This window comes from Enhydra lutris, unplaced genomic scaffold (assembly GCF_002288905.1).
Source record: "Enhydra lutris kenyoni isolate GAN:26980312 unplaced genomic scaffold, ASM228890v2 scaffoldscaffold37, whole genome shotgun sequence".
Lineage (NCBI taxonomy): Eukaryota > Metazoa > Chordata > Mammalia > Carnivora > Mustelidae > Enhydra > Enhydra lutris.
The window spans coordinates 26,058,215-26,068,753 of NW_019154121.1; the positions used below are offsets into that span (position 1 = coordinate 26,058,215).

Genomic DNA, 10,539 nt, shown 5'->3' on the forward strand with positions numbered 1-10,539 from the left:
AGCAGGTTCCCCGCTGAGCAGAGAGCCCGATGTGGGGCTCGATTCCAGGACCCGGGATCATGACCTGAGCCGAAGGCAGAGGCTTTAACCCACTGAGCCACCCAGGCGCCCCTCACCTGCTTTTAAATCATGATTTTTGTCTGCCAGAATGAACCGAGACCAGCCTCTACTCTCAACTTAAATCTCTCGCAAATCTCCAGGAGGGGGGGTACCGGGTTGCTCTGAGGGATGCCGGCACTTATTTTTCCAGAGGCTTCTGTCTCTTCTGTCACTTGCAGCTCTCAGTCACCGGAGCTGACTTTACCCTAGATGTTGCTGGACCTTCTGCGAGGATCCAGCTGACAGGTCCCAGAACCAGCGACATAATTTCATAACTAGACCTGGCCTCTGGCTCTGGTGAGTTCTCCGGCTGGACTATCCTTTTTCCAAAGATAGGATCACCCGTGATGTCTAGCTGTGAAGGACAAGGATCGGCTTCCACTGCAGACCTTCAAGGTAGATGATTCAAGTCCAAAGGCAATTCCAAAGCAGGAGCTCCACAAACAGACCACGCTCCGCAAGAGCTCCAGCAGGGCAGGCACGTGGGCCATGGACACGGGGGCTGGCGAGGGACGACGCCTACGCAGAATGACCGCGCCTGGGGTTTACTGGGCTGCCAGTAGAGCCCAGTCACCCCATCAGGCCCCAGAGACTAGGACCCGTCCTATTTTACAGATGGGGAAAATAAGCTTCCCCAAAAGGCTGAGTTAACTTAATCAGACCATTGGTGAGCACAGAAGCCGGGATTCAAAAACGCAGGTATCTGACACCGGGGTCCGCACTTGAGACACACGCCTTTCCGCGGCCTCTGTCACACCACCCCCTCCACACACCGTTCTGCACATCGCACAACGTCTCCCGTCCAGTCTGTCTGTCCCTATCCCTCCGCTGACCAGCTGCAGGACCGGGGTGAGCATTCCTTCTCTGGAATGCTCCACAGGGCACCATCTCTAGCACCCTGACAAGTGACCACTTTTCTTTCAGTTCTGGTTTTGTTTCCCACCAAGATGGGGGTAACACCTGGTCATGTCAGAAACTCCCCAAGATGATGAACCCAATGGTGTTCTAATTTCTCAGCCACTTGGGCCACTGGTGGGAGGCAGGGGGGTCAAGGAGGCATCAGGCAGGTCTCGCACCTGCAGGCCTCCTTCCTGCACACATTTGCTAACACAGCCCTCAGGGGTCTGCTGCGGGTGGCGATACCCCACGCCGGGCCTCCTGAGGGCTGGAAGACCTGGAAGGCAGAGCTCTGGGCCACCCAGGAGCCACTCACCAGCACTGGGATCTGCGGGCGTCTCGCCTTCCTCGGAGTCCTCCTGCTCCTGCACGGTCGGCCTCTCCCCACGCTCCATCTGCGACATGAGGTCTGGTTTGGAAATTGCATAGTCTGGGCAGAAGGAAGGAAAGAAGATATGCTATGTGGTGAGGTCACGCTGGCTGTTGTAAAGGTGTCACCTGTGTGAGTGGGACACGAGGAGGAGTCACGCGACCAGTGGCAATGCTGGAAAAGAGATGCGCCCGGTTCCCAGCCCTCCTTCTGAAGGCCCCCGCGGTGTGTAGGCCTGTGCGTGCATGTGTGAGGGGCCTGCACGCGTGCAGGGCGGGGGGCAGCAGCCACGTGCACACCAGCAGGAAGCGACCCTGTCGCAGGTGGCCGTGGCTGCTCACGGGTTGCCAATCCCGGCTGGGGCTTTTCATGACAAAGGCACACAAGAGAGTTGAAATTTTATAGGGTAAAAAACGAATCCTGACAAAAATCCAGAAGCTAAAAAACCAAGCACAGATAGTGTCCCTCATGTTTAAAAAAGTTTAAAGCTCTCTGGAAATGAAGTTACCAGATGAAGACATGGGGAGGAGACGTGCATGCACGTGTGCGCCCACACGTGGCTTCTTTGTAAATGGTTAACATGCGTTACTCTATCTAAAGAGCCACCACGATTCGTACAAGATAAAAAAGCAACTGTAGGGACGCCTGGGTGGCTGAGTTGGTTGGACGACTGCCTTTGGCTCAGGTCATGATCCCGGAGTCCTGGGATCGAGGTCCGCATCGGGCTCCCAGCTCCATGGGGAGTCTGCTTCTCCCTCTGACCTTCTCGCTCATGCTCTCTCTCACTGTTTCTCTCTCAAATAAATAAATAAAATCTTTAAAAAAAAAAAAAAAAAAGCAACTGTAAAGAGGTAATTCATAGAAGAAGTGCAAATGGCCAGTAAAGACAGGAAAAGATGCACTAGCTCACTACTCATCAAAAAAAAAAAAAAAAAAAAAAACCAAAAAGAAACAAAACCATATGAAAGTAATGAGGTGTCATTCTTCACCCATCAGAAAGGACAACTGTTTAAAACAAGGCCATCGGTTCGAGCCCTGGCGTGCAGAGACTGCACTGCCACGCTCGGGGCATGAAGGTCACAGCCTTCAGGAGGAAGTGGCCACAATACTGTGAGCGGGCCTCCTCTTTGCCCAGCAGACGCCCTCCTGGGAAGCCATCCTCCTTCGGTCCCCAGGCAGGCGCACACGGACACACGGGGACGCGGAGTCTGGATGCGGCAGCAGACAGGAGATGCGATCCGCCTGCTCCCTGTCCACAGCGAGACAGACGCCCAGCGGCTCCCTGGAAGGCCACACATCCTTCTGAACAGGCCTACCTGTGCGGCTGTGGAAAGCGGCCTAGGGCCCATCCTTCAATAGAGTAAGTCACCCGTCCCCATCCGTGCAGGCCACAGGCGGCCTGTGCACAAGCTTGTGTTTGCACGTGCACGACTGAGGATGGGAAGCAACGCAGGCCGAAGGGATTGTGCTGGTTACCTCTGGGGGGCACGGGGGTTGCTCTTTATTCTATAAATCTAAATTGTTAAATTTCCAACAATTTCAATAAACTGAAATTTCAGTTATGCATATACTTTAAAAAGAAAAGAAAAAACGAGTCAAATAGAAGAAAGTTCTCTTAATGGGGAGGTATGTGGATATTCAATGAACAATTCTAGCAAGAATCCAAGTTTCTAAGCATAGACTTGCACATGTAAATGTTTTCCTAATTTTTTTGTGTATGCCCAAAGAGTTCCCCACACCAGACAGAGTGATATGTATAAAAATGAAGTATATTTTCCCAGGATTTCCTCCTGAAATACTCTTATTAATGGAAACAACAAGAATGCACAGACTTCTGGGGAAGAGAGTCCTTGGTGAGACTGTGACTTGCTGGTGGAACCCAGCATGAGCATCAACCCCCCGGGTCACAGCCTCTTCTCTGCACAGAGGAGGTAAGAACCCGGGGGACGTAGGCTCTCCATCAGTGACAGTGTTCAGTCACCTGAATGGGCGAAGGGGAGTGAGGGCTCATACCTGTCCCAGCGCCCTCTTGGGAGAAGCGGGGATTAAGTAACTTGATTCTCATAAAGCCCTTCACACTCTGCTTTGTAACAATTTCTTGGACAGACTCATTAAACATATACGTACAGAGCCAGGAGGAAATAATGTAGAGGTGGGACCCTGACGTCTGTCTCCTTCCCACCTGTCCCCGTGGCTTCTCAGTGGAGTGGTGCTCTGTCTACACACTGTCCTCATCTCTGCTACCCTGGTGCCTGGGGGCGTTTGTTCTAACTGGTTGTGAACCAGTTGTTAGAAAAACTGAAATTTAGTTTTTCTTGTTTCTGATTATTGGTAGGACTGACACTCAGAACTCCCCACGTCTCCAAATGAACCTCAGGCTTGTGTCAAGGAAGCCCCCAGTGTGGGTGAACCTTCTCCTTACCCATAGAAACCAGAGACTCGTAGTTGCCCCGCATCACGTTCTTGTAGAGCTCCTTCTGCCACTCGGACAGGTTCCCCCACTCCTGCTCGGAGAAGTGGACGGCGACATCGTCGAAGGTGACAGGAACCTGGAACCACACAAACTCAGCTTGGACCACCTGGACAGCAGTCACGGGCCCTCAGCTGCCAAATCCCAAGGCAACGAATGGCTCTCAGCCCCAGGCCCTGGCTCAACCCCCTTCTCCCAGGACTGCAGTGGGAAAGGCCCAACGGCCCAGCGGTGGGTCTTCACCGCAGACCTCTCTAGAAATCTGGCCTGACTTCAGCCACTGTCCTGGCCCCACAGAGTAAGGGTCTCGTTTTGTCTGGTCTGTTTTTCTGTCTAATGGGATAATCCTTGTGGCTACAAAGCATGGTCTGCAGACCAGCAGCAATGATATCGGGGAATTTGCTAGAAATGCAGACCCCCAGGCCCCAATCTAGACCCACTAAATCAGATTCTGCATTTAGTAAGATCACCACACTAACATTTGAGAAGGGCTGGCATAGAGAATACAGTCCAAGTCCCGTCCCTACATAAGGCTATGTACAGGGACAACACACAAAGAACAGAAAGAAAACCAGCCCACATTCAAGTTCAAGATTTTCTGGGAAAATAATATTAAAACCTAACTATTCTCTAGTTTTTTAGGATACTTCTCGAAATCACATATTTACTGGCATTAACATAATTTCTAAGTCAACGGTTAAAAACGTGGAGCAGGACAGAGCCCTGGAACCTTCCACCAAGGTCTCCATCCACCTCTGACAGCGAACTCCCAACGTTCACACCAAGTCCCACTCTCTGTGAACTGAACGCCCTTCAGAACTGACCATCCCTGATCACTAGGAGGTCCTCTGACCTGTTCACCCATGGCTTAACCAACAGGACAAACGTGATGTTGGCGTGTCTTGTGCTTGGTGAAGTCATGCTGGCAACTAGGTATCATTATATGTCCCCTTAACCACCTCTTCTTCCTTCTTTTATATGAAATTCCTAAAACACATGCAATTCGGATCCCTCCTTGGGAGGCCCCAGTTGGGATGGCTCTACCTTGGGGACCTCTCCATTGCTGCCCGGGGGCAGGCGGAGGATCCAGAAATTTCGGTTTTTCAGCAGGTTCTCCATGTTCTCCAGCCGCCTCTGCAGCAGCCCGTACTCCTGCAGCAGGGTCCCCAGCACAACCCACTTGCTCTCCAGGTGGTTTGCAAACTCCACGGCCGTCTTCTCGCAGTCCGCCAGCTTCTTCTCGGCCGTCCCCGTCCGCCCCTCCAGGGTCAGGAGCCGCATGGCCTGGGCCTCCAGTTTCCTCTCCACCGCTTGGACGGCAGCCCACACGGCCAAGCGGGTGATCTCCGCCGTAGGGAGTGGTGTGTCCTTCTGGGCTGCAGAAGAGATCTGGAAGGGAGTGTCTTTTTGGGAAACAGGGCTCTGAAGCAGGGGGTCCATGTCAGTCTCCGGAACTGTGGGGGAAAGGGTCAGGGGGTCTTTCTCGGGAACTTCAGGTGAGTGGAGTGGGGCTTCTTGGTGGGGGGTGGAGTGGGAGAGAAGTGATATTTCTTGCTCAGCAGCAGCTGGGGGTGGATACTGGGTCTCTTCTTGGGAAGTCAGGGGACCCTGGAGATGAGTCTCTTGCTCAGAAGCGGCCGGATACAGGAGTGAGGGTCCCTTCTGGAGAACATGCGGCATTCGGCCAGAGGTCTCTAGCTTGGGAGTCTGGGGCAGGGAGCCTTGTCGGGAAATGGGAGGAGACGAAGAAGGAATCTCTTTGGGGGGAAGAACACGGGACTGGAACAGAGTTTCTCGGGGGATTCCGGCAGGGGCCTGACGCGGGGTTTCTTCTTGCAGAACATTGGGGAATGACAGAGGTGACGAGCGTTGGGTCTCCATGTCCAGCTGCTGGACCTGTGTTCAAGGAGAGAAAGGACAGGATTGAAGGCCACAGAATCCAGATGGCAAAGTAAATGCCAAAGATCGGCACCCACTGAAAAGGGTCGTGGGTTTCCTGGTAATAAGATACATTGCGCGGACACGAGTCTCTGGACTCTTGAGAGCCTAGAGCTGATTTAGGTATCAATTATAAAACTATTATTAACAACAAAGAATAGGTGGCCACCTTCTGTGTTGGTAGAGCTGTCTCTTTCTTCACAACACACATCTCACGGGGACCACCCAGGACTAGAAGTGGACGAGAGGAAAAGATATAGGCCTCTGTTCTCAGTCCTGTTCAGGCCGACTGCTGCCAGCTCACTCAGCCTCTCTGTTCTCGGTGTCCTTGCCCGTAACACAAAGATAGTATCTGACACACCTGCCACCTCACTGAGTTTGAGCACGGAGCATCAAAGAAAGTAAGACTTTGTAAACCAAAAGAGCAGAACTGTCAGGGCCGGGCACCGTTATGACCTCCAGACTCCCAGCAAGGTGGAAGGAGACCCCAGTGGGGCCAGGGCTATTAAAGGACTTCCCTCGATGACGAACTTGACATCTGGCCCCACTGCTCCTGCTTGTATTAGCAGGCAGTCCCTGTGCCCTCTGTCTTAAGGGAAACCTTAAGTTTCCCTGACTCTGATAAAAGCTGAATTGTGGACTTATCAATACAATTTCTCCAAGCATGTCTATGGAGAGAGGCTGAATGGGCTTCTGGGTATCCCAGGCTGACAGAGAGGAGAGACCCTGCCCGAGCCAGGCCAGGGGACAGCAGTTCAGCCCCTTGTATGCGGGAGCCCAAGTGCCCGGGGCCGATGGTCCCCACTGCAGGAGGTGTGCTCTGGTGGTCTGAGTTCCTCCCTGTGGTCCGTGAGGTGGGGAACGAGGAGCAAAGGCCTGGAGAGGCTGGAAATGGAGCGGAAGTCAGCCATTCTGTGACTCCCGTCAAAACTGGTGGGGGGACTAGAACTGAAGTAAAGACTGACTCCTTTGGGGATTTTCATTATTCACTCTCTCCCTGTTCCCCACCTCAGCCACATTCGTGTTGGGAGAATTCTTGTGTCACCAGGGAGGTGAAGCCAAGATCTTCTGAGTGGCCCGCTCTGGGTTTACTGAGCCCATCAACAGCGCTATCGGAACCGAACAGAAGTTCTTCTATAACATGTTTGTCCATTTGCTTGTATCTTCCTTCAACCAATCTGTTGAAGGACCCACTGCTGTGCCACGTACAAGTGATCTTTAATGTAACTGGAATCCCCATTCTCTTCGTTTGAAAGGGAGCAGATCCAGTCTGACACACAGTATGTGCTCAATGAATGTCTGCTGAATGAATGAACAATACAGATGATTGGGTCACGTGAAAAAACAATGTTAGGGGACAGAATGACATTGCTTCGGTCATCTATCAGAGCCGTCTCAACTAATTTGTGTCTCCTACCGCTTTCCTTCCTTTATTTGCTCATTCATTCACTTACGAGGCCTTCACCGAGACAGCACCACACGTTAAGCCAAGAATTGGAAACTGAAGGCCTGTGCAGGCGGAATGTTCTCGAGGTAGTATGATCCAATAGTTCTGCAGCTAACCAGATGTGAACGCTTATTAGTCAGATAACAGCTAACAGTTAGTCAGCATTTACTGTGCGCCCTGAACTGTGTTAAGCAAAGGGCTATCTCTCACGTCATCCTCAGGAAGCCCTAGGAAACTGGGACTCTGAGAACTGTTACCCACACTTAGCATAGGGAGGCGTGGAAGTTTGGAGAGGCCAACCCGCTCACCCAAGGTCACACCAAAGGCTGGCCGCAGACACCGTAGGTTGCCTCTGGGCCTCAGCTGTCAACCCAGGTAGCAGGTCAGGTTAAGTGTTCTGAATCCTTTCTGCCTCTAAAATTCAGAGAAGCCTGGAGAGTAAACATAGACCTGTGGGAGGGTCTATGGCTGGGAAGGCCTTACCCATAAAGACATTTCATGGACCCCTTTGAAAACTAATGAAAGTTGTGGATTCTCTCCCTCAAAAAACTAACAAAACAGAACGAAACAAAACCACAGGTGGGCACACACACAAAATTCTGGGTTCACAGACCCCAAAACCTGGAGATTCATCAAGCTACGTCTCAACTTGTCACAGGTGAGGGCAGACAGGACAGCCCTCTGGGACGGGAGCCTCAGATGCCAGGGGGAAATGACCAGCATATCGGAACACAATAGGCACATTATGGCCCTGTCCTTCGAGGGGGGATTAGGGTATTTGCCTACAACTAATGGGAAGAAGGAAAAATCCCCGGGGGTCAAGTTAGTCTCCCTGAGTAATACAGGGGTTTAACTAAAACAATGAAAAAACTAATCATAATAATAAAAAGCTCCAGTACAGTACCTAAAGCCTAAAGCCAGCAGAATAAGATACAGTTACCAACTAGTCTAATCAGAGCTCAAAGGAAAATACCATTTCTTTGCTATTACTAGACTGGCTCTCTCCACTTCCAGATTTGGAGGACTGTAGAGGGATGAGGGGGGCCAGAGGAACATACCTGTCCTCTACCCCCAAATTAAAGCCCCTTGCTATAATGTCCTCCGTGTCAGTAAACCTGTGGCTCAATTTTACCCTAAGCATAAGGAGAGGAATGGAGCTATAAATATAGTATCTAAGATTAATAAGCTTGCATTCTCAAACTGTTGCGGGCAGGGGGAGAATTCTAGATTATAGATCACAGCATTTAACCCACCCTCCCTACCTCGTGCATCCCAAGTGGATGGGGTCCCCAGGACTCGTGCATATTAGCAGAAAAAAATACATCACCATTCATACCGATTTATAAAAAAGCCATGCCATTTTCTAGAATGACCCAGTGTGGTTAACTCAGAATTATATACCATTCAAGGGCCCTGGAGACCGAAGCCCAGAGGTAGGCATTTTTAAATCTCCATTTTGCTTTATTTTTCCAATAGATGATTACTATTTTTATTGAACCGGGAGGCTCTTTAGAAAGCATGTATCCCGACCCCCTCCACACAACAGTAAACTGAGGCTCACAGGCGCTGACTCCCAGCAGCCATCCTGCTCTCCAGCACAGCCACTGCATCTCAAAGAGCAGGTCTGCGGGGAGATTTCAGGGCTGATTTTTAAGAACGGCCCACTAAGCAGGACCATCGGCCACGAAACCCTTAGGAGCTCGCTCCCCAGACCTCATCCGTCTGGACACCCAAAATCTGGCGGGGGGGGGGGCCCTCCAGACGCAGAAGCTGAAGGCCCAGGCGCCCGAGCCCGAGGGTCACCTGCTCCCCACGACGCAACCGCTCGGCTGGGCGCTGCCCAGCCTCTCACCCCGCCGTCACCTCCCCCCCGACGGGCCGCGTCCACAGCGCTCAGGGCCAGGCCCCTAACCCAGGAGAGGCCGCCACCAGAGCCGCCCCCTCCCCGTCCAGGCCCGCAGCCCGAGAAAGCTGGCATTTCTGGGGACGCGGGCACCGGGCCACGGAGGATTCGCTACGTGACCTTGGGGCAGGCCGGGCAGGTCGCCGCCAGGTGTCTGTGCCTCAGTGTCTCCGCTCTGCGAAATGGGGTGAGCCGCGTCAGCGCCGCGCTCCGGCCGCGGGAGGCTCGGCGGGGGCGAGCTCTGCGGAAAACGTGCGGCGGCAACCCCGACGGACGCAGCGCCGGCTCCGCAGGGAGCGAGGCGCGCCGCCCAGGGCGCCCACCTCCGGGCCCGCGAGCGTGCCAGGCCCCGGCGTCCCCGCAGCCTCGCCCGGACGGCGGCCGGATCCTCGGCCCCGCTCCCATCCCGCAGCCCGCCCCCCCCACCGCCGCCCCCGTTAAGGGGCGCGCGAGCCCGCCGGACCCCCCCAACCCCCCACGTCGCGGCGTTTCTGTCCCTTACCGAGACCCCAGGCCGGGCCGCCGAGCCCGGGACGCGCAGGCCGTCCCCCGGGCCCCGAGTCCGCGCGTCCGTGCGCGCGCGGGCCGCCCTTACCGGAGCCGGGGCCGCCTCGGCCATGGCCGTGCGCTGTCCGGCCCGGCCCGGAGTCGCCGCCCGCCGCGCGGCCCCGCGCAGGCAGGTCCCCCGGCCTCTCCGCAGGCGGCGCCCGCCCGGCCCTGCCTTCCCCGCCCGGGCTCGCGCGGCCGTCGGGCCCGGCCTGCTCAGGGCGGGCGGGGACGGAGCGGCCGAGCCGGGCGGCGGCGTCGGAGCGGGGCGCGCGGCGGTGCGGGCGGCCGGGCGGGCTGCGCCCCGGCCGCGAGCTGGGCCCCGGCCCTCAGCACCGGCCCCCGGCCCGCGCGCGGCCCCTCTGCGGCCGCGGCTGCGACCCCGGCTCCGGCCCCGGCCCCGGCTGCGAGCTGCGCTGCCGTCCCGGCGCCTCTTCAGCAGGGGAGCTGCACAGCAGCTGCCATGTTGATACAAACTGCATCCTGGGAGGCATGTCCCTCTCAGGCCGTTTAAAGAGAAACACTCCGAGGCTCGTCGGAGGCTGCAGGAACCCAGACAGCTCCATCTACAGCCGGTAGGAGCGAACAGTGTCGAGCGAGCAGCCGGGCGGCGACGGACACGCCCTGAGCCCCGGGCCAGCCCGTCGTGGAGCCCGGGCCGAACCGCGCGGCCTGCCCCCCCACCCGCCCCCAGCCGCCCCCCCCCACCCCGGCCTCTCACCTGGGGTCCTCGCCTCCCCGGGCAGCCTCGGGCGAGACCCGGAGGCGGGAGAGCCGAGCACAAACCGCCGCGCGCGGCCGAGGCGACGTGCTGGGGTCTGGAGGCGGCTTGATTGGCTCCGACAGCCTTCCTCCCGCCGGATCCCCCT

General features: G+C 55.4%; 1 protein-coding gene across 1 annotated transcript in view; it reads right to left on the reverse strand.

The window, feature by feature from the left end:
• LOC111154341 (zinc finger protein 777) overlaps positions 1-9,762 on the reverse strand; it is a 28,018-nt gene extending 18,256 nt beyond the window's left edge. The window contains exons 1-4 of the mRNA XM_022513891.1: positions 9,627-9,762; positions 4,881-5,732; positions 3,789-3,915; positions 1,313-1,426 (exon numbers count right to left, since the gene is read on the reverse strand). Of these exons, the coding sequence (XP_022369599.1) occupies positions 1,313-1,426; positions 3,789-3,915; positions 4,881-5,732; positions 9,627-9,743 (1,210 nt within the window). The 5' untranslated portion in view covers positions 9,744-9,762. The remainder of the gene's footprint in view (positions 1-1,312; positions 1,427-3,788; positions 3,916-4,880; positions 5,733-9,626) is intronic.
• Between the last annotated feature and the right edge of the window lie 777 nt (positions 9,763-10,539).